The sequence below is a fragment of the Myotis yumanensis genome, unplaced genomic scaffold (genome assembly GCF_028538775.1).
Source record: "Myotis yumanensis isolate MYYU_CA2020_CCGP unplaced genomic scaffold, mMyoYum1.0.hap1 SCAF_10, whole genome shotgun sequence".
NCBI classification, from domain to species: Eukaryota; Metazoa; Chordata; class Mammalia; order Chiroptera; family Vespertilionidae; genus Myotis; species Myotis yumanensis.
This window is the reverse complement of record NW_027223761.1, coordinates 3,490,766-3,502,318: the sequence shown is the minus strand read 5'-3', so window position 1 is coordinate 3,502,318 and position 11,553 is coordinate 3,490,766. Positions and strand designations below refer to the sequence as shown.

The 11,553-nt window shown below is 52.5% G+C and overlaps 2 protein-coding genes across 4 annotated transcripts; one reads left to right on the top strand and one right to left on the bottom strand.

The window, feature by feature from the left end:
- Window positions 1-2,887, bottom strand: POLR2G (RNA polymerase II subunit G). The gene is made up of 8 exons (XM_070426400.1): window positions 2,829-2,887; window positions 2,583-2,692; window positions 1,631-1,790; window positions 1,051-1,101; window positions 882-947; window positions 695-766; window positions 468-501; window positions 1-260 (listed from the first exon to the last, which is right to left on the bottom strand). The coding sequence occupies exons 1-8, from the start codon at window positions 2,838-2,840 to the stop codon at window positions 247-249; spliced, it is 519 nt and encodes a 172-aa protein (XP_070282501.1). The 5' UTR covers window positions 2,841-2,887; the 3' UTR covers window positions 1-246.
- Window positions 2,888-7,705: 4,818 nt separating this feature from the next.
- ZBTB3 (zinc finger and BTB domain containing 3) lies at window positions 7,706-11,082 on the top strand. 3 transcript variants are annotated; one of them, XM_070426398.1, is made up of 2 exons: window positions 7,706-7,739; window positions 8,168-11,082. In XM_070426398.1, exon 2 carries the CDS (start codon window positions 8,217-8,219, stop codon window positions 9,768-9,770), a length of 1,554 nt encoding a protein of 517 aa, XP_070282499.1. In that variant the 5' UTR covers window positions 7,706-7,739; window positions 8,168-8,216; the 3' UTR covers window positions 9,771-11,082. The 3 variants fall into 3 exon arrangements, with proteins under 3 accessions (XP_070282499.1, XP_070282498.1, XP_070282500.1); XM_070426397.1 differs by having other exon boundaries at window positions 7,739-7,836; XM_070426399.1 differs by lacking the exon at window positions 7,706-7,739 and adding an exon at window positions 8,027-8,087.
- The last annotated feature ends 471 nt before the right edge of the window (window positions 11,083-11,553 follow it).

The following is an 11,553-nucleotide window of genomic DNA, read 5'->3' as shown; positions in this document are numbered from 1 at the left end:
TGCAGTTTAAAAAAAAGAGCTGTTTTTACCAAAGAAAGAGGGTAACACTTCCATGAGAACCAAAGACCGTTTAGGGTCAGAACACAAAGTCTGGGAGTGGCTGCTAAGCCGGAAGGAGTCAGATGTCTTCTGGGACCAGGAGCCTGCCTTGCCTCCCCCACGGCAGCCAGGCTGGCCCTCTCGACATGGGAAGTGTGACAATCACCCTCCCGAGATAAGGATCAAGCAAGGTAGGAAGCGCGGTGTTCAGCTCACAAGCCCTAGAAGAGGAAAAGCAGTTGGTTAGACCCAGAGCCTGGGGCAGCTGTCACTGCACTTCCCATCCCCAGGGGCACATGCCCTGGATCTTCCAAGCAGACCACATGACAGTTTCCTCCATCTGTGACTCAGCATTAAATCCCATCTCCACCCCTGTCCCCACCGCCCCCTTCCCCAGGCAACCCGGTCATGCCTGATCGGACACTCACCCAAGTAATCATCCATCAAAGAGCCGATCGCAAACTGCAGGAGGGAAGGTAAAAAGGGAATGAAGCCTAAGCGCGCACAGACCTATCCTTTAGGCCCAGCCCCAGACTTTCTGCCCACCCCCCCTCTTTGGGCAGAAGAGCACAAACCCCCAGGAAGCCTCGGTGGTAAGAGACCAATAGCTCCTGGCTCTGCCTGGCACGGGAAGGGAGGCGGGCAAGAGACTCACAATGTCGTTCTTATCCACACGGGTCCCCACAATCTTCAAGCGGATCTCATCGTCCTGCTGAATCACAATGTCCTGGGAGGAGGGAACAGAACACTCAGACCCACACCCCGGCCCTTCTCCCCCAGCCAATCCTCTCCCTCAGAGCGGCTCCTGCCCTCCGGTCTCTGACTTCTTCCCACCGACTCACCTCATCCACTGTCTTGTAACACGGTGGGTTGGAGTTAGGATCAAACTCCATCTCGGACGGGATGGACTGAAAGGAAAGGGAGACTGGCTGAGCACTTTGAATGGAGGCTGCAGGAGATGGGCATGAATGGGTGTCTCCCCCCAGCCCCGCCCCGCGTGCCCAGGCTCACATGTCGGGAGATGAAGCAGGACATGGGTCCGATTTCTGTGAAGAGTCCAACCTGGAAGGAAAATGAGTGGCCCTTGCTTTTTCTTTTGTGTCCAAGTCTTCTAAGCTCATCTTCCTCTGATTCCTCAAAAATTCTCCATGTATTGAAACCACACCAAATTGTAACGTTTTCCTTTCTCTTTTTTCAAGCTTTCATTTTAAGGTAAGCAAATACAGTACAGTAGTGAAGAGCTGAGGCCTGGGACTTGTCTGTCCAGGATTTCAACACTTGCTGGCCACTAGACTTAGTTTCTCTAAGCCTAAGCTTCTATAAAAAGGGGGAAGAGCACCCACCTGTCAGTCACTGTGAGGCGTTACACATTACCTGGCTCACAGTAACTACTCCATCAGTGGATGCTACTGTCATCGTGACCATTAACACGGACGGACGTGCCCCTGAGACAGGGCCCTTTGACAGGTGAGAAAACTGAAGCCCAGAGGAGTGACGTGGGTGGCCAAGGACGCACAGTTAGCAAGTGGAGTTGGGACCCACCCTACATCTTCTGAGGGACCGTCCACTTCCTCCCCGTGTGTGGTCTCACCTTGTTGACCTGAGTGACGACAGCATCCACGACTTCCCCTTTAAAGGGCCGGAAAACAATGGCCTTGTACTTAACTGGGTAAAGGACAAAGCCCCTGCCTGGCTGGATCACACCAGCCCCAATATTGTCGATGGTGGTGACAGCGATGACAAAGCCATACCTGCGAGGAGGATGACAAAGAGAAAGGCCCTGTGTGCGGAAGAGCCTCTCACACCGTCTGCAACAAGAATCAGAGACAGCACAAAGGGGCAGCAGATGGCACCCCTGCCCCAGAGCTCAGTGGCCAAGAACGACAGGACGCTGATCGGTATCTGTAACGCCAAACACTGCTCTCATAATGTCACAAAAAAGGTGCAAGCACGCTGCAGTCCTTGAGCCAAGAGACCCTCAGAGTCACTGGGAGGAGCCTATTAAAATGCACATTTCCAGCACCGTCTTGAGTCCTGAGTATGCCTGCTGTTCAAAAAATGCCCCAGGTTATTTTAACGAAGGAGGCCCAAGTACTCCACAGTGCTAGGCTCCTCCCAGCTCACACACACATGTGCGAGTCCTCCCTCTGCAGAGCCCAGAGATGTGCCATGTCAGTCCCTGGGCATGGGGGGCAGGGAGAACCAGCAGAATCACAGACGGAGGGCAGGCACGGGAACGGTGATTAGAGTGTGACTCCACCGGGGCTGGCCTCCCTCTAACTTTGAGGTCATTGTTCCCAGCGACCAACACGGGACCTGGCACACAGGAGAGCTGCGGAGCAAATGCATGGCCAACCTCAGCTGAGGGGGAAAGCCTTGTGATCCAGCTTTGCAGAAGGCGTCCGGGGAACGCGAGGCAGAAGCCACGGATTGCCTGGGCGCCTAGGAGTGTGGGAGGGGGCTCCCCAGAGTCGGTGGCAGGACCCTGCAGAATGAGGAGCTGGGGGCGGGGCTGCCAGCGGCGCGGTCAGCGCGGCACTCACTTGCCGGTGCAGGTGCCCTCCACCTCGGTGAAGAGCTTCTGCTTCACCGTGTTGAGCAGGTTGGGGCCGAAGTAGCGCGGGTGCAGCAGGATCTCGTGCTCCAAGGAGATCTGCGGGGAAAGCGGGATGGAGACCAGGCCAGGCGCAGCGGGAAGGCGGGCGAGAAGCGGCCGCGGGTCCCGGCGCCCCGCCCCGCCCCGCCGCTCCTCTCGAGCCTGCCCACGCCGCCGCCGGTGCCCCGCTCACGTGGTAGAACATCCTCCTCCAGGAGTCAGGGAAGCAGCCGCGTCCACACCGCCGGCACGACCGGAAATGCACGCAGCCGCCCCAATACCGCTTCCGGGCCTCCGCGGGCCCGATTGGACCTCGCTGTGGTGGGCGGGGAAACCCACGAGGCCCCGCCCCCTCCCGCCCACAAGCGACCCAACCGGCGGCTCTCTTAAATTCAGTGCCCAGAATAGCAGCTCAATAAAGAATTCCTTTTGTTTTCTTTTATTGAATAAAGAATTTTAAACGGAATTATTAATTAATTAGTTAATTAATTAATTAGTGAGAGATGGCGTGAATAAAACGCTTTAACAGAGCACATCCATTTAGCACTCCTGGTAGATGGTAGCAAAATTGAGTTAAGTTGTGGGACACCCAGCTGCTGGTGTCTAGCAATTGCTTGGATGTGGGGGGTTGGGGGGAGGGTAGAGGAGGAGCAGGGAACACATTGTAATTGGAGCCAGAATCATTCGTAATAAATAGTTAAAGCTCATCACCTCCTTTTTCCCAACAGGTTTGCTCCCAGAACACAGGTGCGTCGTGAAAACCACCACTAAATCAAACCCAAAACGGGAAAGGCAGATATCAACATCGTCATTCTTGGACACACAGATTCCGGCAAGCCCACCCTGCTGGGCCCCTGACCTACAAATGTGGTCGGATTAGCAAGGGAACCTTCGGAAATGTTGGGAAGGAGGCTGCTGAGATGGGAAGGGCTCCTTCAGTATGCCTGGGCTTGGAGAAACTGAAAGCTGAACGTGAGCGTGGTATCACCATTGATGCCTCCTGGTGCAAATTCAAGACCAGCAAGTATTAGGTGACCATCACTGATGCCCCAGGACACAGAGACTTCATCAAAAACATGATTACAGGCACTCCTCAAGCTGACTGTGCTGTCCTGAGTGTTGCTGCTGCTGTTGGTGAATTTGAAGCCGGTAGTATCTCCAAGAATGGAAAGACCCGTGAGCATGCCCTTCTGGCTTACGCACTGGGTGTGAAACAGCTGATTATTGGTGTTAACAACATGGATTCCACTGAGCCGCCCTGCAGCCAGAAGAGATACAAACGAAGATATTGTTAAAGAAGTCAGCACTTAGCCCTGGGAGATGTGGCTCAGTTGATTGGACATCATCCCCTGCACCAAAGGGTTGCTGGTTGGATTCCCAGTCAGAGCACATGCCCGAGTTTCAGGCTCAATCCCCGGTGTGGGGCGTGTAGGAGGCATCTGATGGATATTTCATTCTCACATCGATGTTTCTCTCTCTCTCCCTGTCCCTTCCTCTCTCTCTAAAAATCAATACAAAATCTTTAAAAAAGGAAGTCAGCGCCAGCATTAAGAAAACTGGCTACAATCCTAACACAGTGGCTGTGGCTGTGGTTGAAACACATGCGGCCTCTTTGTGTGGCCTGGGCTTCTTCACAGCATTGCGGTGCGGCTCTAGGAGCAATTATCCCAAGAGGACCAACCAGAAGCTGTATCCCCCTTTAAAAGAATTTTGTTATTGATTTCAGAGAGGAAGGAAGAGGGAGAGACATAGAAACATCAATGATAAGAGAGAATCGTTGATCAGCTGCCTCCTGCATGCCCCCCTCCTGGGGATCAAGCCTGCAACCCTGGCATGTGCCCTGACTGGGAATCAAACCATGACTTCCTGGCTCTTAGGCTGATGCTCAACCACTGAGCCACACTAGGTGGGTTGTATCTTCTTTTATAACCTAGCCTCTTGAATGTCACATCTCCCTGGAGGAGACAGTCCCTCCCAGACTCAGGTAAGAGACCTTTCCTGATGGGAGGAGCATCAATGTCATATTGTAGGATGAGTGTGTGGAAGGGAAGTTCTTGTCAAGGCCATCTTGGAAAAGATAGTCTGCTGTAAGAATAAAATCTCTGCAGCCTAGATCAGTGATGGCGAACCTTTTGAGCTCAGCGTGTCAGCATTTTGAAAAACCCCAACTTAACTGTGGTGCCGTGTCACATATAGAAATTTTTTGATATTTGCAACTATAGTAAAACAAAGATTTATATTTTTGATATTTATTTTATATATTTAAATGCCATGTAACAAAGAAAAATCAACCCAAAAAATGAGTTCGCGTGTCACCTCTGACACACGTGTCACAGGTTCGCCATTACTGGCCTAGATAGTAGAGAGAAGCCCTAGTGATGATGTTTGCCATCACCTGTCCTCCAAAGATTCACAAGCAAGCAGCAGGTCCGGCCCCTGGGCGGCAGTGTTTGAGCCAGGATCACCCATCTCAGCTGCCCCTCTTCCTGCTTCTGGGCTCCTTCTTCTGTGCCACCATTTCTTCCAACAAGTAGGATAATCCTGCCCCCAGCTGAGTCCAAATCCTCTGGCCTTCGGCATTACAACCATGTGGGAACACTCTACCAAGACAGATCTCTAATAGTGATTAGGGGTGTGGCTATAAAGACCAACATTCAGTCTCAGCTCTAACTTGTATTCACTGAGTGACCATGGTCAAATTACTTAACCACGCTGAAGCTCAGTCTCTTCTGTCTAATAGAGACAAGAAAGGCTATTTTGGAATCAGGGACTATATTGTTAGCATTTAACAAATGCTAAACGGTACATATTTTCCTAACTTCTACAAATGCACAGAAACATAGAAGCAAAGCTTTTTAATCTTTCTCCTTGGGGGAAAGTTACTACTATAAGTAAGAAATGTCTTTAGTTTTAGCTTTAAATTTCACATAGTTTTTCATGTGCTATAATCTGTCTATACTAGCTTAGTACCTCTATTCCCTAAATGAAAGCTTTTATTAAAAAAAAAAAAAATACAGCCCTGACTGGTTTGGCTCCGTGGATAGAGCGTCGGCCTGCAGACTCAAGGGTCCCAGGTTCAATTCCAGCCAAGGGCATGTACCTTGGTTGCGGGGACATCCTCAGTAAGGGGTATGCAGGAGGCAGCTGATCAATGTTTCTCTCTCATCGATGTTTCTAACTCTCTATCCTTCTGCCTCCTCTCTGTAAAAAAATCAATAAAATACATTAAAAAAAATACAAACAACTAAATGGTGCTCTAGAAAGATGTGTCCTGGTACCCTGTAGCCCCGTGTGCCCTACTTTGAGAAGCAAAGCCTCCAAGTTGTGTCCTGCTTTAATGGTGCTCCTGGGGGGTGAGAGAAGCCTAAGTCCAGGGCACACTTGGTTCATTAAGCTCTGGTGGCCACTGGTGTGCACTGACCAGAGGGAGCACCTTCAGATTTGCACAGAGGTTGAAAGAACTGTAACTTTAAATATCTAGAGCCAGTATGCATGGCGATCCCAGAGTGTGCCAAGTCCACAGTCTTTTTGCCCAAACTCATCTTCATCTGATCCTATTTGCACCTATGGAAACATGGTTGCTTTAGCTTCCCAAACAGCCTATGCCAGTGGTCGGCAAACTGCAGCTCGAGAGCCACATGCAGCTCTTTGGCCCCTTGAGTGTGGCCACGAAGTTTCAATCGCACTGTATGTGTGCACCCACACGTGGTATTTTGTGGAAGAGCCACACTCAAGGGGCCGCAGTTTGCCGACCACTGGTATGCTCCTTACTGCTTAGCAACTCCAGCAGCCCTCTGCCCCACTAGTTTTTCCTCCAGTCCCCAGCTTTAAATACTATCTATATGCGAATGACACTCCCAATATGTACCTCTAGCCCCGACGTTTCACTGGATCTTCAGGCCCACAAGTCTAACTGGCTAAGGGGAATCTCTGCATAGGGTCAAAAACAGAACTCTCCGTTTTCCTCCCATTGCCCCCATCTCAGAAGATGGCTCTGTCAGCCACACCATTGCTCATGCTACAATTCTGGCCATCCTTGACTTCTTTTTTTCTCTTGTCCTTCATCTCTTATCTTTAAAAAAAAAATTGTTGACTTTAAAGAGTGTATGTAAGAGAGACAGAAACACTGATTCGTTGTTCCACTTATTGATGCATTCACTGGTTGATTCTTGTATGTGCCCTAACAGATCAAACCTGCAACCTTGCCCTAACTGGTTTGGCTCAGTGGATAGAGCGGGGGTGAAGCGGGGAGTAGTGTGGGTTTAGGGGGGAGTAGTAGGGGTGAAGCAGAGAGTAGTAGGTTACAGGCACTCAGTTAACCCTGTGGACATATTGCTCTGGTCGGTAAAGAGGCAGGTGTCACTAACTCCCGACGTAGCGCCTTTCCTTTGTCTGGGGACGCCTCAAAGATGTCTTCGCCAGCAGCCATGCCCTAACTCTCCTGTCCCGGGGGACTGCAGGGCCTCGTGTCCGAAGTTCAGGCCAGGACTGCGACAGCACTCACGGCCGCGCGGCTGGTTCTCGGACTCCGCCATTACGGAGTTGGGAGCCCGAGCCGAGCCGTGGGGGTGAGGGGGGCGAAGCAGCGAGGCACTGAGGGTGTAGGAACCTTCAGGACACAACTGAGGTTCAGAGGTGTGGCTGCTGCCCCCGGTCACGGCAGAGCGGGTCTCACACCCGGGCCTCCTGAGTCCCACACCAGCTTGTTCGTCCTCCTCCTCGGGTCAGCCTGCGGCCGAGGCAACACAATTCTCTAAGCGGTGCAAGGCTCCCCCTCCCACCCCGACCCCGCGCCAGGTGGACGCGCTCGGCAACCTAGAGCGCGGTCCCCGCTTCAGGTAGATGGAGAAGCTCAGCCAATCCAGAGGGCTCTGAGGCAAAGAAGGCGGGACCAGGAAGAAAAGTTTAGGACAGCAACGTCAGCCAATCCGACGCCTCACTGCCTGAGCGACGGCCACCAGCACCCACTTGGAAACGCCGCTCAAGAGTGGGCGGTGGTTAGTGCACAGTGAGCCAATCCGTGACAACGGAAGGCAAAGTTGAGCCCGTTGCATCTGAGGAGGTGGGAAGGGGCGGAGTTCGCCCAGTGGCTGCTCACTGGAGGGTGAGGGACCAGCTTTCTCTGCTAGTTCGCACCCTAGGACTTCTTAGCCCCTGGAATGCGAGAGAGACTCAGGGAGTTCCCGGAGTGGGGCGTAGAGGTATCGCCGGGGAGGCCTGGGGGCGAGAGAGACCTCCGGTTGGAGGAGGTGCTGAAAGCCACCGGGTGGGCATAGAGGAAGCGGAGGCTGGTTAGGGGGAGGGACTTCCGGGGGCGGGGTTTGTTGGCTGGGTGGGGCCTGCTGCTGAGGTTAAGTTGAGGGGGCGGAGCTAAAAGACCACTGGTTGTGACCTAAGAAAAAAGGATAGTAATGTAAGCGAGCGTTTTGGGGTCAGGACAGTGTTGCCAGAGGTATGTTGGTGGCAGCTCAGGGCTGATATGAAGGTTTCTGGGGAGGTTACCAGCCCTAACCCACTGTCCTCTCTTCCCAGGGAACCGCTGGTGGGGACCTTCCTAGGGGCCTGCCCCTCGTGGGGTGCTATGGAGTTTCCAGAACACAGCCAGCAGCTGCTGCAGAGCCTCCGAGAGCAGCGGTCCCAGGGTTTCCTTTGCGACTGCACCGTGATGGTGGGTAGCACCCAGTTCCTGGCCCACCGGGCTGTGCTCGCCTCCTGCAGCCCGTTCTTCCAGCTTTTCTACAAAGAGCGGGAACTGGACAAGAGGGACCTGGTGTGTATCCACAACGAGATTGTCACGGCCCCAGCGTTTGGGCTGCTTCTGGACTTCATGTATGCTGGCCAGCTGGTGCTGAGGGGGGACACCCCTGTGGAAGACGTGCTGGCAGCTGCCAGTTACTTGCACATGAATGACATCGTCAAGGTGTGTAAGCGGCGTCTGCAAGCCCGGGCCCTGGCAGAGGCAGACAGTACCAAGAAGGAGGAGGAAACCAGCTCACAGCCCCTTAGCTTGGAATTTCTGTCCCACACTTCCCGTGGCCCTCAGCCCTCCTTGGCATCTGCGGAGATATCAGGCCACTGGGGCAAAGGGGAGTGGAAAGGCCCTGCTGCTCCCTCACCGACTGTCTGTCCTCCAGACGAGCCGCCCATGCCCAGCGGCGCTGACACGACACAGCCTGGCGTGGAGGTTGACTCGCTGCATCTACGGGCTCCTCCTCCTCCGGTGGCGGATGTCTCCCTTGCCAGCCCCAGTAGCTCCACAGAGCCCCTTCCTGCAAACTACTACTCTTCTGGCCTTCCCACAGTTTCAGTGGAGCCACTGGCTCCCCTCGACGTGGGTTCCGAGAGTCTGAGGGTGGTGGAACCGAGGGGAACTGGAGGACCATTGCAGGGCTTCTACAGCCCATCTTCGGCTGCAGCCCCAGCCCCAGCCCCAGTTCCGTCCCAGGCCCCAACCCCAGCGGAAGCTGAGCTGGTCCAGGTGAAAGTAGAAGCGATTGTGATTTCTGATGAGGAGCCCGATGTGTCGGAGGCTCAGCCTCAGGGGCCTGAGGGATTGTTCCCACCCGGGGAGGCCATGTATGGTGCTCAGCCTCCCCAGCCTGAGGCTTTTGAGGAGCCAAGGGCAGCAGGACTGGAGGAGGTGGGGCCAAGTGACCAGTTTCTGCCCTCCGATCCTCACCTACCCTACCATCTGCTGCCAGGTCCAGGGCAGTATCACCGAGGACTGGTGACCTCACCTCTGCCCGCACCCCCCGCCCTGCATGAGCCACTTTACCTGCCTTCTGAGTACGAAGCAGCCCCAGGAAGCTTTGGCGTTTTTACTGAGGATGTTCCCACTTGCAAGACATGTGGGAAGACCTTCTCGTGCTCTTACACGCTGCGGCGCCACGCCACGGTGCACACACGGGAGCGGCCCTACGAGTGCCGCTACTGCCTGCGCAGCTACACGCAGTCAGGGGACCTGTACCGCCACATCCGCAAGGCTCACAATGAGGACCTGGCCAAACGCAGCAAACCCGATCCAGAGGCGAGCCCCCTCCTCGGCGTGCACCCCCTCCCTGGCTCCCCCACAGCAGACAGACAGAACTCTGGTGGAGGGCCACCCAAAGATTTTGTACTTGGCCCCAAAAACTAACATCTGTGGGAGCACGAGCTGATGCTAGGCCTGCTCTTGCGACACAGAAGGTTGGAAGCATCTCATTTCCCCTGCTGGGTGACGGGATGGGTGCTGCCCGGGCTGACGGTCCCTCCCACCCTTTTCTTCACCCAGGCAGTTCCTCTCCAAGGGCGCTGGGAATTTTCCTGGGTGTAATCACTTCTCACTCTGCATTCCGGACCATAAAGCTAGCAGTGACGGTATCTTATTGAACTGGTGTTGGCTGGTTTCTTCCACAAACCTGCATGACTCCTGCCGCTTTCATCCCTCTAGATCAGCGGTTCTCAACCTGTGGGTCGCGACCCCTTTGGGGGTCAAACGACCCTTTCACAGGGGTCGCCTAAGACCATCGGAAAACACATATATAATTACATATTGTTTTTGTGATGAATCACTATGCTTTATGTTCAATTTTTAACAATAAAATTGGGGGTCACCACAACATGAGGAACTGTATTAAAGGGCCGCGGCATTAGGAAGGTTGAGAACCACTGCTCTAGATCTTTTAAGAAAATGACATCTATCCTTGGGTTCAGTGAGGATCAGGTTGCTTATGGGAAGTGGCATAGGCACAGGGTAATGTAGACTTTATGTAGGAAAAGTATACACATTAGGGAGTCTTACACAATCATGTTTGTTATTGTAGTGAGCTCTGTACTGGGCTGTATTAGGGACTTCATGTAAGTGCTCATTTAATCCTCAATAACTCTATGAGGTATTAGCCCACCCCTTTTTTCCCACCGACAAGGGAGCTTGAAATTCAAAAATTAAAGTTAACTTGTTCAAGGTCACAGAGCCAGCTGGTTAAGGGGCAAGCTGGAATTCGAACCATGGCTTGTGACTAAAAAACACCAGGCTCACTATGCTGGCTTAAAATACTGTTGAAAAGTTTCCTGAGAACTATGAGTTGTTTTCTTTTCTCTCCTTTTGACTGTTTGGCTTTGCGTCCTTACCCCTTCGCCTCTGTTTTCCACGTAGAAAGACCTTTGGTTGGCTGTTTCAACAACATGTGCTGTGTTGATGACCTGAAACTTTTGCTTACGTGTCGTAAATATGAAAATAAGAAATGGAGAGGCAGACAGCACTAAGCCCTGTGGTATAGGTTTGTGGGGGAAGTTGAGGACTTTTGGAGTGGAAATGATGGGTGCTTGGGAAAACTAAAGCAAGAACTCCAGATGAGAGAATCATACTGAAAATGTGTGAAAAGTTACGTACGGTCACACAGGTGGTTATTGACAGTAGAGAGAGCAGAGAAATGGGAGTTTTGGGTGTTGATGTAGGATGGGGAAAGTTCTAGAAGTGTAAGAAGGGCCTGCCCCTGTGCTGCTGCAGGATGGACTAGAGGGCTCCCTACAAACCCTCCTCTCCGACAGGAGGAACCGAGTGCAAGGAAAGCTGGAAGGTGAAACTATGAGTACATTTTCTGAATTTCTTTGATCATTTTTGGATTTGTCTGTCATAATCAGCTACTATTTTTGAGTTTTGGGAAGGAGACAGAGCTAAGCATTGAAGATTTGGCCACAGAAAGCTCCTGTCGGCAACATTATGGGAAACAAAAGTTGATGCTTAACATGTTCATGGCTGAAAAGAGTGACTTCTGCACCTTGCACTTTCCTTGTGTTGGAATAACCGTTTAGTTTCTTTCAAAAGGCTAACTTTATTCATGCGAACACATTACCGCCTGAACTCCTTGGTGAAATAAGGCCAGGTCCACGTACATGCATATAGTAAGAGCTATTCTAGCTGAGCGGAGACCTTTTCC

Bases quoted from the DNA above. Each gene is read 5' to 3' on its own strand.
- ZBTB3 (XM_070426398.1), top strand. From the start codon at position 8,217: ATGGAGTTTCCAGAACACAGCCAGCAGCTGCTGCAGAGCCTCCGAGAG.
- POLR2G (XM_070426400.1), bottom strand. The intron at 767-881 runs GTGAGTCGGTGG...CCCTCCTCCCAG, and splicing joins GTTACAAGACAGTGGATGAG to GACATTGTGATTCAGCAGGA. The intron at 502-694 runs GTGAGTCTCTTG...TCCCTCCTGCAG, and splicing joins GTGTGGATAAGAACGACATT to TTTGCGATCGGCTCTTTGAT.